At 41.4% G+C, this 21,557-nt stretch overlaps 2 protein-coding genes across 7 annotated transcripts in view; one reads left to right on the top strand and one right to left on the bottom strand.

The window, feature by feature from the left end:
- The window catches only part of PPP1R9A (protein phosphatase 1 regulatory subunit 9A), a 128,079-nt gene extending 123,105 nt beyond the window's left edge, over positions 1-4,974 (bottom strand). For 5 of the 6 annotated variants that reach the window (XM_058026226.1, XM_058026245.1, XM_058026265.1 and 2 more), the window contains exons 1-2: positions 4,559-4,696; positions 1,780-3,451 (exon numbers count right to left, since the gene is read on the bottom strand). In XM_058026226.1, the coding sequence (XP_057882209.1) occupies positions 1,780-3,231 (1,452 nt within the window). In that variant the 5' untranslated portion in view covers positions 3,232-3,451; positions 4,559-4,696. Of the gene's footprint in view, positions 1-1,779; positions 3,452-4,558; positions 4,697-4,932 lie in introns of those variants that run through there. The other variant, XM_058026236.1, reaches the window with a different exon arrangement.
- LOC131080372 (proline-rich protein 2-like) lies at positions 3,972-4,775 on the top strand. Its single transcript, XM_058018623.1, has one exon. The coding sequence runs from the start codon at positions 3,972-3,974 to the stop codon at positions 4,773-4,775; it is 804 nt and encodes a 267-aa protein (XP_057874606.1).
- Positions 4,975-21,557: the final 16,583 nt, after the last annotated feature.

Genomic DNA, 21,557 nt, shown 5'->3' with positions numbered 1-21,557 from the left:
TTCTAGAGCATTTTCCTGATGGACTATTATTATTACTGTACAATACGTAATCTGAAATAAACATAGCATGAAAAACTTAAAAAGAAAAAGAACAAATAATTGAGAAAATACTCTTAGAGCACTTGGCATGACAGCATGATTCAAACAGCAATACACTGAAGTAAAAATGTCACTATTAGCTCTTTCAGAAACAGCAGAAAAGTCTGACCATCTCAAGGATAAAATAATTTTCTGGATTTTCATCTGTTGGAACCATAATAAACAACTGGCAGATCTTTCAGAAAAGAGAACATCATCTTGTCTGTTAGTACACCTTGTCTATTAGCTTGAGCCGGAAAGCAGTGGAGGGGACAACTTCCTTTGTAATCAAGGTTTTCCCCACTGCACCTCCCTCCAAGAGTTCAAGAAAACCTGGTACTTTAATTATGGGAACAATCAAGAAGGAACAAAAATACTTAGAATTTTTGGTTCATGATGCAAGCCTGAATAGAACACTAACAAACTAAAATTATTAAAAAAATCCATATCTTGCTTTGGAATATTTTCTTTCTTTCAGTGTAAAAATCCTCTTTTCAAAGCATGAAGTAAGACAGTTCTTTGTACTCCACCCCATGATAAACAGATATGAAAATCTGGTTGCTTTATTCAGATGAAAACTTCATATCACAATACACATCCCACTCTACTTTAAACCACAGGCAGTGTGAATGCAGATTTTGTAAATCACATTATTTTAACATTGGCACTTCTGTTCATTGACTTAGTAATTTTCATTGCTAAAATCACATAAGGAAAACAGTCAACTTCAATTACACATTTTTAATTTTAAAATTCTTACATTTCAAGTACACCATGATATATTTCTGCTTCAAGAAGCCACTTCTGCAATAATTGCTATGGTTTTGAATTGTCCATTACAGACATGTGGCATCTCCAGCCAGGGTCAAACCCTCACACACATGCACTAAAACCAACTTGGAAGTAAAATACTTTTATGTTTAACCCTGAGACTCAGCAGTGAAAAGCTGGTACAACAAAACTTAACAAGCCATTAACTAGTTATTCCTTCTTGAACTGAAAAGCACTGGAAACAACATTCTTAGTGGTAATTTGAGGTACTTAAAAACAAACCATAACAGCTCTGCAAAAAGCACACCCTTCACTAGATATTTCAGTCAATTGATTTCACCCTTCTGTAGCACTAAGATATACAGTACTCTCTTTATAGATATATAAGTGCTTTAAAAGTTTTAAATAAATAAGAGTGCTACTACAAAAGATGATACTAACTGAGATGTGGAATATTAACAGTCCTCTGCTACAGGATCACACTGTACTTCAGGACAGGTACTTTAAGAATCTGCTGAAAGCTGAGGAAAAGCCTTTCAATCTCAAGAAGCAGTGACTTCAAATGAAATCAAACAAGCAGCTTAAAAGTCACCAAATACCCACACTGACATTTCACAATGGTTACAGTGCAGTCATAGAAGTCAAAATATGCATGGCAAAATTCTTGAACTTCACAAGCCCAGCTGTCATGCTCAAATTCTGCTGGTTTAGTCAGCCATCAGAAAATCTAGGAAATGAGACGAGCTCATCAGAGCTCAGCAGCCTTACTTCATTTAAGATTATGTTCACTGACTGCAATAAAGACATGTATCAAAAGATCCTCTGAAATCTTTCTGGAGCCAAGATCAAATGCCAAAATCTCCTTCAAATAAAGCTGCATTTGAAAACAAACCAAACTGCAAAAAAAAAAAGGAACGTAAGAAACTGTACCTTAATTGGAGCCCGGCTAAACTGTATTTTTCTGTTGGCTGGGATTTCATCTTCATCTGGCAATCCATTAATTTCAGAATATTCCATATCAGGTTCATAACAGTTATTTTCATCACTATCATCCAGATCATCCTGTTCTGTACCTGTCTCTCCCCAGTCAGAATTATACCTGGATCGTACCCGATACACATTGTAGTCAGAATGCATGTACACATGGGAACTCTGAAAATTATTCACATCTTCATGCCCATCTTTTTCACTTTCCTCATCATAATGGGACTCAGTAGCATCTGTGGCAAAATCACCACCTGCAGCTACATTTCTTGTTAACTCTGCAGCTTCAGGCCGATCAAAGATATCTTCTGTGTGTTCTGACTGTTCCTTCTGTTGCACCAAAACTCCTGCCTCTGTTTTTGACTTACTCCTAGCACAGCTGTCCACAGATCTGTCGCTGTCAAGCACACCAACCAAATCCTGTTGACCTGTTGCAGAACTCTCAACAGAATCAGCACTTGCCTCTGTGCTCTTTTTTATTTCTTCAGTTGTTTTTGAACCTGCCGAAGTGCCTGTGGACACCTTCTGTCTCGGTGTGGAAGAAGTGTTAGTCTGCTGAGAGTTCTCAACAGACATCACACCTGTACTCTGTTTGGCTGGGGGAGACCACGTGCTGGCCTCTTTCAAAGGACTGAAACCCTCAAGGTTTGCAACTGGGGAGGAGATATTTGTGACAGTAGATGAGAGGTTTAGTGGATAGTGACCAGTTACAGAGTACTCTTCGTTGTTTTCTGACTTTTCTGCGTTTACGCTGTGTGAGTCAGTGTTTTCAAAAACTGCGCTGAGCTGACTCACAGTTGGAGAGACAGTCTCTGTCCTTGGGCTAAGACTGTCCAGTGAATCCATGCTGCCTCTGTTAGACTTAGAGCTGCACCACTCATCTGGAAGTTCATTAGAAATGATTTTCTCTTTCTTTGGGGAATAGCGATTTGAATGTCCTGTTTCATGAGCATTTCGCTCAAACATCTTCCGAGTTTCAGTAAACTTGGAATAGGAAGGACCATCATGGATAGTGTCAAATCTACTTATCCTTTCAGACACGGACGATTCCAGCTTTACGATTGAACCATCTGCTTTTTCTACAAATTCTTTGGGCCTAATTCGTCTTTGAGGTGATGGAGGGCCACCCTTTCCCCTGGTTTTAGGGGCAACTCCAGCACTTTCAGTGGGCTCCATGCCCATCTGCATAAATAAGTTCTTGATCCTATTGACATTTGAGCCATATTTCCTTCCCCTGCTCTGTGAGGCCTCTCCTTCCTCTTTCGTTTTTTGGTCTCCATCGGATTTCGGTTTGTCAAAGGTGCTTTTCAGCGCCTGGAACTCAGTCCTATAAGCATTTCTGTGAGGAGAGGCACTTCGGAGGGTGGATCTTTCTCCTGAAGACTCTGTTTTCATCATGTTTACTTCAGGAGTGTGAAACCTGCTTGCATAGTTTCTGTGGTACCGCTCTCAGTAGTTTGCCACAGCAGATTCTGCTTGAGGAGTGTTTTTCCTCAGAGGCCACTGCCCTTCAGCAGGACCATACTTGACAGATCTGGAGGCAAATGTCTTAATGCACACGGTCAATTTTGACAAAGCAGCACGATTGAGGACTCTCAAGAACAAGGGCTGATTTAACCTGCAATAGAAAGGAGGGTTTTCTGAAACCATGTCATGTACTTTAAGTCTGTCACAATTTCCATCTACCATTTTCTGATATGTTTACAAAAAACTAGCAAAAAAAATACAAACCAACACCGCACAGACATGTGAAAACTTGCCATTACCAACTTTTTCAAATTGACTGTTGCATAATTTATAATCTATAACATCATAGTGAAAGAACAAATAATCACAGCTTTCCATTCACAAGTATAGTATCATGGCACAAATATGCACGCAAAGGAAAGGCAATGTGACATGAAATATGAGGCACTGCAAGACAATCCTTGCTCGCTCAGAGAAACATAATGGTAGAAACATGATCAAAGATAATTTGCTTAGAAAGGCAAATTAAACATCAGCTCGAGGTAATACAAAAACTGCACCCAAAGTTAACAGCTGACAGGGTAATGGAAGTGAAATCCCGTTAGAGAAAGTTACCCCTCGTCACGGGCAGAGGTTTTATCGCCTGGAACCCCGGAGGTACCAACGCGGAGATGCGGAAACGGAGCCGGGGGCTGGACCGCTCGCACGGCGCGGCCCCAGGGGCTCATCCCCGGCTCCCGCAGCCCAGCGAAGGGCACCCCGGGGGTCTCCCGAGCCAATCCCCTCTCTCTTCCCCTCCGTTCCTGCTCCCCAGCCCTCGCCCTGCCGCGCTGCCGCCGCCGACGCGGGGACGCCTCACTCTGGCCGCGGCACACACGGTGCCGGTGCCGGTACCGGGAGCCCGCGGCCGCCGCACCGAGAGCGACGCGCCCGTCCCCGCGCACCTCCCGCTCCGCTCCCGCCGATCGCCACGGGCGACAGGAAAGGCCACACGGCAGAGACCCTCGGCGAGCCGTGCAGCCCTCGCAGGACGCAATAAACTCAACCCGAGAGGGCAGCGCTGGAGCCCCGCGGCGGCTCCTCCTCGGGCGGTCGTGCCGCCCCGGCGGGCCGGAGCCGCGGGGCCTCGGGCAGCAGCACCTTGCGGCGGGGCAGTGCCCGGGCAGAGCCCGCCGCCCCCGCGAAACAAAAGCCCGGTGCCAGCGCCGTTCCCCGCGGAGCCCCGTACCCGTGCCGCCGAGCGCGCACGCCGCCTTACCCAGCCGACAGCCGCGACGGACTCCCCCGGCCGCCCGGCTCAGCGCTGCCCCCGCGCCTCCTCTGCGCAGAGCGGCCGCTGCCGCCGCCCGCCTGACAGGAGGCAGCAGCCACCGCGTCGCCTCAACGCCATTGCAGGCAGCGGCGGCGGCGGCGGCAGCGGGGGCACGGACACGGCTCCGCGCGCACACCCGCGGCGGCGGCGCGGGGGAGGATGAGGCGCCGTGGCCGCCGCGGCCGCGCTCCCGCCGCCGCCCGCCCCTCCGCCGCCGCGCCCCCGCCGCGCCCCCGCCGCCGGACGCGCCCCGAGCCGCCGCCGCCGCCCGCCGCGGGGCCGCCCGCCGCCGCCGCCGCCCGCGGTGACAGGTGCCTCACCTCCTCGGCGAGCCGCAGTGGTTCGCTCCGCCGGCGGGGCGGGGGAGGCGGCCAGCCCGCTGCAGTCCGGCCCCGGGCGGTGACTGCCGAGAGGCGGAGGACGGGCCCGGCCGCGGCCACGCCGCCGGCGCCGAGTCCCGGTGCCTGCCTCTGGCCCGGTTTATCCCCTTCTTCTGTGCCCTGGAACGCTCGTTTCCAGCCTGACCCCCGCGGACCGGGCCCGCCCGGCACCCGCCCGTGTCGGAGGAGGCAGCGTGCCCGCCCCCGCGCGGGAGGGGCAGCGTCCCGGGTCCCGGGAAAGCCCCCGCGCCTTCCCGCTGCAGGAAGCCCGCGGGGCGCGGGGCGCACGGAGAGCTCCCTGCGGATCAGGAGCCGCCGTGCTCCTTCCCCCGCTGTTCGCCCGCTCACCCAGGCTGCCCGGGCGAGGAGCGTGCTGCTGACAAACCTCGGAGAAATGCTCTCAGCTCCGTGGGCATGGCTTGTTCTGGCAGCTGCTGACAGGGACGAGGATCATCTTTAGAGCGCAACCACAAAGCCTTTGTTGTTTGTTAGCTAGGCGAGTTCACCACAAATATGTTTTGGCTTTATAAAGGTAATAAGAAAACTTAATTGCAGAACATGGAATCTCTAGGTAATTTGTAAAATGGGCAATCCGGGAAGGTAATGACTGTTAATCACATAGCAACTCCTAAGCAAAGTTGGTGGAAGTAACTGCGTAAATATCCAAAAATGGCCTGGGGATGTACAATGCAAAGTCTGAAAACTAATTATTATGTGTACAGAAGTAAGACAGTGGTGACTGGAAATAAAAAAAATGAGGCATATAAATCCACAAACTTAATTCCTTAGTTTTGCATTGGTACCATACTACTGAAGCATTCACAGGTGTCAATCTCTAGCTATTTTGTACCATGGGGATGCAGCACATGACTGTTTGCCTCAATAAAGTTTAAATAACCAGCATGAATATTGACAGGCAAACAACGAAACGTATAGATTGGAAACCGCATTTTGATAAATATATATGCCAGAGGCCAGGAACAGAAGTGAGGGCGTTTCAGAATTTTCCCCACTGCTGACAGGAGCCTGTCCTAGTGCACTGCACCACCCCGGCTCAGGCTCATGGAGCCTCGGGAGGAGCTGGGGGTTCTGGATGTCCTGCAGGCTCTGAGCAAGGCTGTGCCAAAGCACCCAACACAGCAGGGAGAAAAGGAGATAGATGAAATATGTAATGCACCAAGATACAGACAGCCCCTGAGCTTCCAAAGCAGTCACAAAAAGCTCCCCTTACAAGACCATGTTCCAAAGCAGAAGAATGAAGGAATTACTTTTTCGCAGCTGCTTGCAATAAGAAGTTCCACAGGTGATTCACTGCACAAGGACTGAAAATATTGCAACTAGGCAAGACATCACCTATTAAATTCTAAAAATCAGATATTACAACAAACCTGAGGCCCAGCCTTGTTGCAGTCCTGGATCCAACCACAAACCAGCACAGCCTCTCTCAGTGTATTTCTATTGGTATGACTTTGTAGACATGAAGCTGTAGAAACACCTAGAGAGCCTCTTGACTTTTGGATATAAAAACATGTTAAGAGAACTTCAGGTGTTATTGAAGAAGAATAGAGACACAAGGCAGAAATTTAAGCATTTTATTTCCTTTGTGATTTTTGCTAAGGATGTAGGGCTGTTGAAGACCTTAGCATGTGCCAGATATATATGTTTAGAGTTTTATAATTCCCACACACCACCAAAAATAGAGACACAAGCAAACATTAAAAAAATCAATTAAACAGTTCAGACAATCTTAAAGAGACTAATTCACATCTAATTATATAGAGAAAATTAGAAAAATATCCACTACCTTAACTGCATAAGTGAAGTCCTTTAAATTCATTTTCTAACACAAGTTGTGCAAACAAGATGGTCACTTCTTACCCATGTGAAATTCATACACATGAAATAATGTGCCCAAGAGAATAGTTGTATTCCTTCATGGCAGAATAGTGCAAAGTACTTCTATATTATACTTTAGTAGAAAGTAAGGAAATAAGACATCTCACTGATGCTTATAGAAGCAATGCACATTAAATCTCAAGTTTTCCACAATGAGAGATAGGATATTACATTTATGTTTTCCTTAAATGTAGAAAACATAAATATGCAGCTTTGAAACAGAATCTAATGCCAAATTATTTAAGTAATGTCATGTTCATTCAATATCACCTCAGGTTCATTACAGCCAAAATGTGCAGAAACTACTGGAAATTTTGGCTGCTTTATCAGAGACAGTTGGGACCCTATTGAGATGTTCAGCTTTGGTCACTGACATCTAAGTTATTCAAACTTACAATATAATCACTTAAAAAAATTCAATCTACGTCCTTATTCACACAGTGTTCACGTGAAACATCATAATAATAATAATAATAATAATAATAATAATAATTATTATTATTATTATTATTATTAATATTATTATTATTATTATTATTATGTCTAGAATAATGAATTGTATTTAATTTCAATTGTTATGTTGCCTTTTAAGACAATCTCTTCATTTATTACTATAGCCATATATCTAACTATAAATATCAGAATTGTGTGTCCTTGCACATTTTCAGTACTTTTGAGATAATCCATTTGACTAGAAAGTATTTTTAGGCTTTGCTAAAGTATTTGATATTTCTGTTAATTCCTGAGCAATATTAAATGCTGCACAGCATGCTTTAGAGAAGATAAGAGACCAAGGGCCTCCTTACTATGTTAGTATAAAATCAGAGTAATTTCACTGGAGTTATAGAATTACTCCATTTCCCAACCAATGGGAATTTAAAATCTGTTCAGTTTAGTATTTACATGCAATAAAGTGTGACAATCATTTTACTTGCAATGCAGTAACAACTCCATTCAAATGATTCTGAATTCTTACATCTGGCAGGGAGAGACCTGAGTTGTTTAACCTTATTGGCATGAGTTTAAATTATACCCAGTATCTTTTAAAATCAGTTTTGATGCAGTCCCACAATACTGAAAAGAGCTGGTTTTCTGTTTGCTCTATATGTGTGAACTTTTACTTGCTATATTTATTTTGGATGTCACTGATGTGTTGTTTCAAGTCACTTCTCTACTTTTAAGCCACTCAACTTTTTTTGTGATTGTGATTTATTTGCACAGCAGAACAGCAATGCAGGTTTTTCCACGTGGCTCAGGCAAAAGAAATAAGTCATTCCATCATTTGTCTCCTGTCAGTGTCTTTCAAGTCTTACAAGATAATGTCCGTCTGTTCATGTAGAAATGGAAACTATTTATTTAATCTGATCTTTGGCCAAGAAATCCTCTCTGCTATCCTGCCAAACCATTAGTGGGGAGGAGGTTTTTTTTCTTATACATATATATCACAACATAAACAGAATTGAGTTCTATTTTTTCACAGTTCCCATGAATTCATATTATGTAATCCAGCGTAAAGAAAAATATCTGGTCTGAACCCAAGACTTACATTTTGGCAGATAAGATACATTCAAGTCAGGGTTCCCCATAACTAGAGTGGCAGAGATTAAAATATACAACAAACAGCTACAATAAAAGGTTGATAACCTGTAGTTTCAAACATGAGCAATCTGTGATTGCCATAATTGTAACTGTTTTATATAGGAAGCCATTAATAGTTAAAAATGGGAGCTCATTAATATCAGTGATTTGGCAGCTTCAGAAGATTGTGCTGTTTTTACATAGAACATGTCAAACTACTTGAAAGATCAAGAATAGCATCAAAAAAAAAAAAGAACTTTGTCCTGAAAGATCTGAAGAAAATCTGCTAATGATAACAAAACTGCGTATTCTAGCAGTTTATCAGAAAGGCAAATATTAGCATATGAAGGCCTAAACTAAGACTAGCAAAGCCTTTTCTCAGTTACTCTGAGGAGACTTTCACATCCATTCTTAAACATTCTGCTTTTAAATTATTTAAGAAATGCACATCTATGGCAAGAATAAAATCAAATTTTCAAGAAGGCAAAACATGAATTATACACTGTGTACAACTGCTTACTTTGAAATGGTAGTTGTGCCTTCATTAAAAGCTAGAAATCTTAAGAATGGTCAAAAAAGCTGTGTTTCACACAGCTTTCCCTCATGAGTCCTCAATATTGAGCTCTGCATATTCACTGCAACACAGACAACTATTAGTTACCAGCCTAACTAGATGGCAGCTAGTTGCAGAGAAAACATGATTTCATGGAAAAGACAAAATGTTTCACCCACTAGGATTTTTAAGAATCAGTCCTGGCAAAGTTCAATTTATATTAAACTATTAGGCAAGAAAACTGTTAGGAAGCATCAAATGAAACAGATTAGTTGACAAAGTGAGTAAGATCCTCCAAGGTGAGTGATACCTGTCTCATACCTTGATTCACCGGGTCTCATATGTAGATACATGGTATAGAAAACTCTCCTTTCCAACATCATTGGGAAAGATTCAGACTTGGAAATGTGACTAATTCAACTATTTCAAACCAGAAGAGCAGAAATAAGAGATAGTTGAGAGCCTCACCATAATTCAATAATTCTCTTATTATATAAATTATATTTCCATAAATATAATATATAAATTATAATTATATATATATATATATAAATTATAATTCAATAATTTCTCTTCATGGAAGTATTTTCTTATTGTAGCATTAATTTTCTTTTGAAAAGGCAGTTTTCTTTATTCTAGATTCTAGTCTGAACCTAGAATACAGAAAATAATGGGGTTTGGCAGTCTGTGCAAAAGTATTATCTTAGAATATTTCTTATCCATTGTAAGATACACAGTAGAGTAAGATAGTAGAGAATAAGTAGTAAGTAAGTAGAGAGTAAGATAGGAGGGAGAAATATACTTGGTGACCAGAGCTTATGAGTGTACTTGACACTGTCAGTAAATAATACAGAAGCAAATCTGATCACTGAGTTCAGGAGTCACTGCCTTGGCAAATCAGGTAACATTGTGGGCCATCAAGAAGAGAAGACAGCAAGTTCAGTTTTCCAACTCACTGCTCAAATTCAGTGACACTTTGGAGCCTGTACTGACATTCTAGAGAGAGCAGAAGATGTCTTCTTGGAGAGAAAAACAGAGCCCAGAGTTCACAAAGTACAGCACACCACTGCTGCTTTGCAGCGTGCAATCTATTGCCAAGTTGGAAAAATTTGTCTGGGTTGCTCCACCCTGAAGTTGATGCTTATGCCTCTATTTGAGCTCACATTTTAGTAGTCTGTGTTCCACACCCTCTTGGTAACATGAACATAGGCTTGTTAAAATTGCATTCGTGTAATTTGTTTCTTCTTTTTCCTTTACAAAAATCTAGTAATTTAAAGAAATAGAAATGATAAAACAGCTGTTTATCTCAAAACAGCTATCTGTCACTTGTAGAATGTAACCCCAAATAGTGTTTCCCATGCCTTGGTTATCTGTCATGTACTTTGATTCTCTTCTCCCTTACCTTACAGGTACTACCTTGCTAACACACCATCAAGTGAAATTGTCTCTTAAAGCTAGATTTGGTAGTCAATTTAATTTAGTGCATAAAAGCATTAAATACTTGATTGTTGTGTTCTGTATGGTATCAGATAATGAACACAGGCCAGCCAAAAATATTCCATTATTTTGGAAAAGCTGTGTTCTTTGCCAAAGCATAGAAACAATATCACGTGCTGCAGTCACTGTAGAAGTAGAGGTTACATTAGTTCTGTGCTAACAGTAAAGCACTGGAGTAGGAGAAAGAGAAATCAAGAAGGGATCACACTATTGAAAAGAAAAATGAGAACACTGCCATCAGGTTGAAACACAAAACATAGGAATTAATGAATCAAAGTCTAGAAATTTGACTACACCATGTTTAAGAAAGGAAGGGAAACTCCCATTAATCAGTATAGGATTATAGAGGGAAAGGATTACATAAACATTTGCATGAAACAGAACAAGCAATTGCACGATAGAGAAGAGAAAAGCTTTAGAAGGGTCTGGGCCACTGCCCAGGACAAAACCACCCAGCAATAGCTGCTATGAGGGAGCCAGTTTTGCACAGGCAGAGCCATCAAGCCGCGAAGGTAACAGAAAAGCAAGCCCAGGAGCCCAGGTGCTGACAGCGGGTCAGACACCGAACTTTTGGGGATGTTTTACAGCGGGTCAGACCCCGAACTTTGGGGTGTTTTACAGAAACCCGAGGTTTCCCCACCCGAGCCCAAACGCGCGCTGACCAGCGGCTCTTTGGCGCCCCCCGTCGGCTGGAAGGGGCGGTGCCACCCCCGGCACAGCGCGGTCCGAGCCGCCGGGACACGCCAAGGGGGAAAAATGCGGGTAAAAAGGTGGGAAAAGTGCTGGGTTTCTCTATTGCTCTGCAGGGTTATGTTCCGTTAGCTGCTCTGCAAGTGCATTATGCATCTTTAGACAAGGAAAGCCTCTTGTCATTTCACTGTCAAGTCAATGGCTGAATCCACACAAGACAGCTGGGAAATGAAAGCTTCCACTTTTTGGAAGCTCCACTTCTTATCCTTGGAGAAAAGGGCTGCATTCTGGAAAGCTGTGTTAGATTAGGAATGCTCTGATGCAAAGCATATTTCTGGCAAGAGCAAAGTAGATGCACACTCTCTTAGAAGGGGAGCAGCCCCTGGGAAGCTGTAACCTGCATTGGCAAGTGTTTGCGTGGTGGGTTTTGGTAATGGAACCTGGTCACCAGGAGGAAAAGGTTCTGTTGAAACCAGAGGCAAACAGAACTCTTGCCACCAAGGCAGGGTATATTTACATACAACCTGCCCATCCATTTTCACTGAACAAATAATGTCTGATTTGGTCATTTGTATCTTAACTGTGAAATGACAAAGGTACCTAAGAGCTCTGGCATGCATCTGTTGAATGGCACTCGGGCCTGAGGGATTATTCCCGTGCCCCCTTTTAAGGGTGGGTGTTTTCATTTATTCGGGTGTAGAATCATGCACACTTTAGCAGAATAACAAGATCACTTAGTAAATAAGCTGATAGAAGGGTTTGGCCATAAATATTTTTATGTGCTGGTGTCTGAACAGCAAAAGCAAGTACTGCAAGCAAGACGCCTCATAGCTCAGTAGAAGCAAACATCCCAAAATCAAGAGTCTACAACAAGTGAATGGGAGGGGATGCAGAATCAAGAAGAAATAGGATGAATTCAATTTATGGAAAATTCTGTGCCGTGAGGTCATGTTACTAGTTTTTCCTCTGTTTTATGTGGCATCACTCTACATAACACACTTCATACAAATCCCCAGCCTCTCTTCTAAGCACTTTCTTGTCATCTAAGAAAAATGGCAGTAAAGAAGGGGTGGGGGGGAGGACTGAACTGAAGGGTGAATGAAGGGAAGCAAGATTACAGAGGTCTAAACTAGTTTAGACCTACTACCCAACAGTCTGCATTAGGTTCACATGATGCAGTGTGAAATAAAAATCACATTTACAAATAGATGGTAAGGAAGGAGAGGCAGAAGGAAAATACAGGTGAGTACAAAACTGCCAACAACCTGTTTGATCTGAGAGGGAAGTCATAAAGAGTGCATGAAGAGCAAAAGTACTTGACCCTTATTATTTATTTATTTGGGATGTAATGGAATTTTCAGATAGGGAATAAAATGACAGAAACAAAAGAGAAGTTGCTGCATGTGCCCACACCTCTATATAGGCAACTTTGAGGGCTCCACCAGTGCCTTGACTGTGATGCCTATCAGGCATGAAATCACTGGCTTTGGTTCATATAGGTTGTATGGCAGAGACACCATCTAACCAGTCCCAAACAATCCCAGCTGTAGGTGAACAGTTTTGCTTTATAATTCAGTAACTCCAGCTTGTCCTGTAATTGGAACAGAAAAAGAATTTTTTTAAAAAAGGAAGGAAGCAGCTCAGGCAGAGGAACAAGGGAGTGATTAGCTTGCATGGCAGTGCTCCTCCCAGACTGTGCAGAGGACTCACTAGGAACCAAGAAACAGCAGGCAAGCAACTGGGCTGGGAGAGGGGGAGGACAAGAGAACATTTTCCAAGTACATCATCCTGTACTTGAGAACTTATTCAATTAGCTTTGCACAACTGCTCTACAAAAGCATATACAGGCAGTGAAGAGACTGATGTCATTAGAAAAAGAAATTCTTTCATTATTTCAGTGCAAGGAAAGAAGGAAAGTGGATATTTAATATAGTATGAGGTAGTAGTAACTCATGGTGCTACTACTGGTTATACTCAGTGCCATTCAGAGAAGGAAAAAGAACACAGTGCACCAAATTTTCCGAAACAGCTGAGAGAGTGGGAGTTTAATAAATCCCAAATTCACTAACACTACAGTTCGCCCATGCATGGTGTTCTCAGCAGTTTAAGTGCTTTGGGGAGGCCATCTGAAGCTATACATAGATGCATGCCTGCAAATGGGTCCCACATTACTATTTCACTATCTTTCTAAAAAATAAGAGAATGCTAGGCATAAGTTTAAGTACAATCATTTTTCACTTCCCACAATTACAAAGCTGCCAAGTCTGTGCCAGATGCTTGAAGATTTGTGGTTTGCTGGAGGGAGTCTGCACCTAGTAAGTGAATTTGAGATTTTGCTATTTTTTGTTTTCATTGCTCTTCATCCTCTCTGGACAGCAGATGGTGGCATTATCATGAATGGATGATTTGTTGAGAGGAAACTTCTTATGACTTCTCAATATAAAAATCATCTGAGTGTCAGAACACAGGACACACTAGTGTATTACCTGTTTTAAGTTTAAAAGGACAACTGAAACAACTAACCAGAAAAAAAAGTGGAAAAAATTCTTTTCCACTGCAAAGAGAAAACACTAATGAAATTCTGCCACCTTAACTACTTCAAATTTATATTGTATCAAGACACCAAATCCTGTTTTGTTTAATCAGGGTGAAGAATCTTAAATCATCAAATTATGTTACAACTTTCTTGAATTCATTATGTTTAAAAATTAGAGGCCACTCAGTAACACTGTGAATCACTAAAGAGAATTGCAAATATCCTTCTGAGTATACTGAAGTATCCTGATTACTAGAAAATGAAATGTCTGCAAATCTCCCAAACTGCTGAAAGCACTGGCTAGTTTGATAGTTAAGTTTAGGACTTTGAACCTGAACTGTAAAGGTAGAAATATGGACAACACATGCGTAAGTCTAAAATACTTATTTTTAGGCAGGCCTTCTAATTGTTGTCCAGAGCATGTCCTATTACTCTTAAATGCCCCAAAGACTTCTTTTTTACATTTTTAACAGATTTGCTGAAGCTTGCATTCAGTACTGCTATGATAGTGAGCTCACTAAATAGTCAGCAGAACTACATGTTGGCAAAAGAACAAAAATTGGGAAATATATTGAACACTGTGGGGGGCAAGGCAAAAGAAGGAAAAGATATTTTAGGGGATTATAAATGTATATATTATCACTTAGACCTTTCTTGTAGTATGCTGAGTAAAACTGGGTTGCAGTAGTGATACAAAAGGGCAAGTAAAAAAGGACAATTATCTCAAGTTACTAAAGAAAAAATAAAAAACTCTATAATGATCAAAAGACAGGCTGGACAAGTCACTTTAGGACCTCAGTGCAACTAATCAGCTCCCCTCACTCCCTTAATTTTTATGGGCCTTTTCATACTGATAAGTTTTAGAAAAATTGTCTGTACTATTTTCCCCATTTATACATAGCACCCTTTTTGCCCTTGTGGTCTGAAGTCTAGCAATCAATGCCAGCAGGAAGTTCAAGGATTCAGAATCTCAGAGCTGAGGCCTTTATTTTTTACTGCCTTCTTTCACTGAAGGCTTTGCTCTATCAAAATATGTAATTGCAAGCAATGACTTCTGCTACATTGCTCTTTGAGAAAATCAGCCTCCTGCCCACTTCTGTTCTTTCTCCTTCCTTGTCAGACTGTACATCTGCATCTTGGTAGATGTAAACCATCTGATTCAGCACTGATGGAAATCACTGTCCATGTAGCCTTGTATAACATTTTGCCTTTTCTCTTTCATTTGTAGTGAGCTTGAAAAGCATAAATTTGAAATTAAATATCCAACCATCTGCAATTAATAGCATTACTAAGATACACAGTATTTCTCAGACTAAAACTCCCTGTAATACTTTGTACCACAGAATATGTGATTAACCATGATACTTACCAGCTGTGCTTGTAGTCAGACTGCAATGCCAGAAATCTTGAGTCTGATCATGCCTTCCATTTCAGCAATAACTCAATAGCAAGAGCCTCGTGGATGCAATATCAAAAAGAAAATTAAGAACTTCTAGCTGGTGAAATGAGAAAGCTTGCTAGGACATAAGTCAGTAGGGGTACGACCCTTGGGCCACATAGGTGGGGAAGTTCAAGAAATTTTTTTCTAGGAATGAATCATAAATTTTTCACTAACTGATTCATCTGTAACACAAGAAATTTTAAAGAGGAGGCATACAGAGCAGTCTGTGTTTTTCATGGAAGGCTCAAAATTGGAGAAGAAAAATAGATGCTCCAGAAGAGAACTTTATTTTTTTTAATTAGCATGCTAATCTTGGGCATGATTATGACAATGTTTACTTAACCTTTTGCCTTCTGAGGGCTGAGCATAACTCATCACAAACCAGACCGTTTTTAAAGAGAAATTGTTACAGGCTATACTGCCTTAAAATGTTCTAATTGCAGCAATTCATGTTAATTAGAAAGTTGTTCATGTCTCATGAAGTAGCACTTGTTCTGTGTTGCTTTTTGAGAAGGGAGTTCTTCTGTCTATTTATTTCTTGTACTTTATTTCTTGTACTTTATGTAGGTGTAATTGATTACGTAATTTCAAATATGTGCAGAATTACATGTATAAGATAGTGTGAGGTAGTATTTCCTAAAAAAAGCAAAAAGCAGAAGTCTTAAATATTGAGCTATGCCATAATTATTTCTATGTACATTTTGAAAGTTGATTGTGTATATTTAACCAATACCAGGCAGTAGAAAATTGTTGTGATGATGCTTATTTTTATGTTCTTATTTCATTGTTTAGCCAAGCCTGTACAAACAAATTCAATGAAGTCCAGATCAAAATTCTAAGAGTTACTTTTTAAACTCTTTTCAAACTTACTGAATTAAAAAGTTATAGACTAAAATCAGGAGTTCTGCTGGGGGGTTCTGGCCATGTAGATCACTACAGTATACTGAATCCCCACCATCAATAACAAAACAGACTACATAACCTTCTTCACAGCAGGTAGATGTAAACACTCTCCTTTTCCCGTTCCTTAGCTGAGTCAATCACAGTCCATAATAAACACATAGGGGAAAGACAACTACTAAGCCCTTCCTGTGGCATAATCCTATCCCACAACACAAGCTGTGGTCTGTTCTCTACATGGTTACAGAGTGGAGAGCAGCATGCAAAAGGTTTCAGCACCTCCCACGTTAGAATGCCATGTTTAGATACAGAAAACAAGGAGAAGGCCAACTCCATCCCCCTTGACTACAGAGTCTGTAGCTTTGCTTGCCCAAACAAGACAGAGCAGAGCTCCCAGTATTGTTCTCTTTACCCATGCACACAGGCAAGGGTTAAGTACATAGGTACATAGGGCCACTGAGGGAGGGTAAACAAGCAGAGCATTGTTCCCCCGAGCCAGTTTTGAGAGGTCAGGAAGGCCTGAAACATAGTGCTGCAAGTCTCCCAAAATACTGCCCTAAATTCAGTCTTTTGAGAGCTTGCATTGACCCTGGTGATTGACCCTGGCTGGATACCAGCTGCCCCCAAAGCCACTCTATCCCTCCCCTCCTCAGCTGGACAGAGGAGAGACAAAATAACAAAAGGCATGTGGGTTGGAATAAGGGCAGGGAGAGATCACTCAGCAGTCACAGGCATGGGCAAAACAGATTCAACTCGACGAAATAAGTTTAATTTATAACCAATCTAATCAAAGTAGGATAATGAAAAATAAAAAAAGAAGTCTTAGAAGACCTTCCCTCACCCCTCCCTTCTTCCTGGGTTCAGCTTGACGCCTGAATTATCTACATCCTCCCCCCTCAGCACAGTGGGACAGGGGATGGGGTTTGTGGTCAGTTAATCACACATTGTCTCTGACATTTCTTCCTCCTCTGGGAAAGGACTCCTGACACCCTTTCCCAGCTCCAGAGTCCGCCCCTTCCACAGGGTGCAGTCACTCAGGAACAGCCTGCTCCAGTCTGGATCCCCCCTGGGACTTCCCTGCTGGCAAAACTGCTCCAGTGTGGGTTCCTCTCTCCTTGGGGGCCACAGGTCCTGCCAGGAGCCTGCACCAGCATGAGCTGCTCACAAGGTCAGAGCCTCCTTTGGCCATCCAGCTGCTCTGGCATGGGGTCCCCCACAGTCTGCAGGGGGATCTCTGCTCCACTGTGGATCTCCATGGGCTGCACCATGGGCTGCAGGGGAATTAATCTCTGCTGCAGTGCCTGACACACCTCCTCCCCCTCCTTCTTCCCTGGCCTTGCTGTCAGCAGGGATTTTTCTCTCACACATTCTCACTCCTGTCTTATCTGCCTGCAATTGCTTCCACCAATAATTTTTACCCCCTTCTTAACTGTGTTATCCTGGAGGCTCTACCACCACAAGTGATGGGCTCTGCCTTGGCCAGTGGTGAGTCCATCCTGGATCCAGCTGGCATTGGTTCTGCCCAATACAGGAGAAGCTTCTATCAGCTTCACATTGAAGTCACAATTGTCGCCCTCTGCTACCAAAACCTTGCCACGCAAAGCAAATACATTGTGGGAAAATTTTGCCTCTTGAAAAGAGCACAGTGTAAATCCCTGTCAGGTTGCTGTGTAAGTCACAGTCATGTTACCAAGGACAAAAACATAACCCTGCTTAGTAGAGTAGATCCTCTTTTAGCCTAAGTCAGCATTGCTTGAGTCACGCTGCAACAGCCTAACTCGTGTATCACCAGGTTCTTGTGAGCCTAACTCCTCTGCTACAAAAACTGAGCAGAAGACAGCCTTTAGTTTCAGTGAAATCAGGAACAGATCAGTCCTGGGGAAGGTTATGTTTCCAACATACTGAATTATAGCTGTTTCTTGGGGGCTGCTTTTACTTGGTCCTGAACAAATTCCTTGCCAGTTGCTCTAGGATCTTCTGATCGAGCAGCCCCTTCTTTTGTTTAACTCAAGAAGTGGTATGGAAAAGGGAATACCTGATATTATTTCAGACACAAACAGTATGATGCTTATGTAGTAAAAATAATCCTAGGCTATGTCATACACGTTGTAATATCTGCCTAAGAAAGGAAAAAGAAATGTAGCAGTTCAAGCAGTAGATGGATCTAATGATACATGGATTGCAATTCTTGAGCTGTAATTCTTGATTTTTCTCTTCTACTTTTACAATTGTAGAAGAGATTGTAAAAGTAGAAGATTTTTTTACAATTGTAAAAGTAGAAGAGAAGCTATTTTGACATGTAGCATACTTTTTTTTGTCTCTTACTTAACCTTACTTACACTTTTAGATTTTCCTTTCATAAATTTAACAACTTGCAGAAAAAGATACATCTTGTTTGGAGGACTACTTAATGGTCATTAAGTTACTTCGTGCCAAATTATCGAATAATTGCCTCAAAGGTTTCTGTAAAGTAAAATACATTCAACATACATAAATGGAAGAGACAACATAAAATATACATTGCATCTTTTAAATAAACAAAATATCTTTGGTTTACACAAGACTACATAAATGAGGAACAAAGACTTTGCTGGCAGAATTTTCTCTATCTGTCACTAAAATAATTCTGCTTTCATGTTTCTGCCCTTCCCTGGAAATCAGATTTTTCTTTCTTTTTTAATTTAAAATTACTACCGTTATCCTTGCAGATAAAAACTTACCCCAGCACATTGATGTTAGACATGAATGTCACAGTAACAAGCTTCTTTTAAACGACTCTTGTGACATTCTGAACAGTGCTTTTTCCAACTTAACATACGTTTTAAAAGTGCCTTCAAGCTTTTCATCTCATAATGCAGTTCAAATAGTAAAACACAATAAAATGTAGATCACTGATGATCAAGCATAATATCAGAGAATAAGCACACAGTGGACAGATTTTTAGTGATTCTAAAGTATTTGATGCTTGTATTTCTACAATAAAAGCTTACTTACCAAGAAAACTTTCATTTTTTCCTTGGATGTGTAAGAAAAACAATGCAGATCTGACGGTTTTGCCTTCTGCTGGAATTCTGCACTTTACAACAGAGTGAATTATCCCTTAGCATTGTTCTACCAAGATTCTCAACAATGAAAAGAGCTATATCATGAGCCCTTGCTTGTACCATATCAAACTTCGATTAATTCCAACAGTGATGCCTACCTTATGCAGTTTGAGGAGAGTATGGCTGTGCTTTTCACAGTCAGGACTACACAAGTCCTTCTGTAACCTCTAGAAATGTAGGCTCTCCTGGGAGGGGAGATCTCCATTGCTTCACTGAAAGCTTTCCTAAAGCACCTACATTTTTATAATAATAGAGGGAACTGAATGAGTTCAATATAAAGAAGACCACAGCATATAACCATAGCTACAGGAGAAAGTCACAGTAAATTTGATGAGGTTTCAAAGCAATTTAGCTAGCAGCACACTAATCTGTGCAAAGCATTCATTTCAGTGAGTGTGACAGCAAAATTTACAAAAAAATTAGTATCTCACACAGGTCTGTAGATTAGGCTGATTACAATAAATTAACTTAAAGCTTGATTTTAAGTACAATTTTCTCACGAAGACAAGCCCACTTTCTTGGAGCATTGCCCACATTTATCATACTTGGACATTTTGTTCAGAGCAGACATAACATTTTTGATAATATCCCGTATGTAGGATAAAGCCACAGTAGTTTGTCATGGATGGGCTGATCCTCGCCCACTCGAGTTAGACAGGTTTTGGAGGACTTGTGAGAACAGCAGAGAGCTGCTCTCATGATTAATAGGCACACAGTGTTGTTCCATCTCCCAGGAAACAGTGCTGTTGGATTGGGGCATGCTGTGATGAAATGGCACTTGTGTCAGCCCTGTCCTTTGTTCCACTGTCTCCTATCAGATGTTTGGGAGCTGCCACCATTTCTGCTGTGAATGTGATGAATATCATCACATTCTTCCTCACCACACTACCCAGACCTTCAGAATAAGCAGCAGCCCTGATGCCTTTTTCTCCAGAAGAACAAGTGATTGAAATTTGTGATTCATCAGTGGTAATAGTCTTCTCTAGTTTCTCCTCTAATAATCATCTTGCCTACTGGCTGTAGCCAGCAGCTGGGGATCCAGCTCAGAGAACAGTAGGGAACAGTGTTAAGCAGCCTACCAATACTATCTTTGTTGGCCTGTTACACACCTCATCCACAAAACCCCTGTTTTACAGACTGTAGGAAAGAGAAGGAGCAGTCTCTTTCCCAGCCTAACTTCAATTAGGTCACCTGGTCACAGGAATAAAGAATTTTTGTGATGTTCTTCTCTCCTCAAAGTTGAGGCAGGCATTGAACTGGGTAAACACAAGCAGTAAGAAGTGAATGAACTCTTCTAGGCATTAAAAGCATGAAATAATCTTTATTTGTGTTTACCTTTGATCACCAGAGCTGTACAGGGCAGTATTTAACATGAAGACATTATAAAACCTGCAGTAGGAAATCTGACATTAGAATTCAAGGAGAAATTGAACACTACTTTGCACATTTAAACTGCACAGCTCTTGCTTGCAGAGTCTCTCTGTGCATGGCTAAGGGGGCCAAAATAAAGTGACCCAAAGACAGAGCATAACTGTGCTTCATCTGCCACCCCATCCTCCTCCTGTATTCTTCAATATTGCCAGTAGTATACCTGGGGTTTTATCTCAGAAGCCCACCAAAATACATCTTTATTGTAAAAAACAATTGTCATGGTTTTTTTATTAATGCAAACATCTTGTTTTATCTTAGCTTCATGCAGAGCTAAGACAAAATATTTTAGAATTTGAGTCCTCATTTTTCAATGCAGTAACTGCCATCAGTGTTTCCAACACAGTAATTACTGGTAAGAGACAGAAATGGAATTTCTTGATTTAATCGCTGGGTTAGATCATTAATCACATCTATATCTGATATATTACACAATACAAAAAATAACAATTTTCTCCCTCAGGTTCTATTATTTCAACTAATTGCAAAAGAGAGGAAAAAAAACCTTCTAGGCACTCTGATGATAATCTATGTGCACTTTTCCTTTTTCTCTCTTTATGTTTGTGAAATGGAGATCAAAATAATTACACAAAGGCCTATATTAAATACTCAAACCCAAAACCACTGGAAAAACAAATGATGGTAAAGAATATAAAAATTAGTTTAAGATAAAGTACATTTTTAAAAAACATACCTTGACATTTACTCTCCTATAATTCAAGCTTAAATTAGGCTATATTAAAACTCTGCTTATTGGCCAAATTTAATTCTCTGTAAGGAAACACTTCTGGTCTTTTCTGTGCATCAGCAATTTTAGAGAACTGCAACTTGGCTGCAAGATTTGTGGAACCTACTTTCTTCTCCTTTTGGAGGTCATCTTTCATAACAATATCACAGATCTAAAAGGGGGCAGACATTTCTCTATCTTTTTCCATATTTTTT

The sequence above is a fragment of the Melospiza georgiana genome, chromosome 1, assembly GCF_028018845.1.
Source record: "Melospiza georgiana isolate bMelGeo1 chromosome 1, bMelGeo1.pri, whole genome shotgun sequence".
Taxonomy (NCBI): domain Eukaryota; kingdom Metazoa; phylum Chordata; class Aves; order Passeriformes; family Passerellidae; genus Melospiza; species Melospiza georgiana.
The sequence above is the reverse complement of the archived record's forward strand: the minus strand, read 5'-3'. Positions and strand labels throughout refer to the sequence as shown.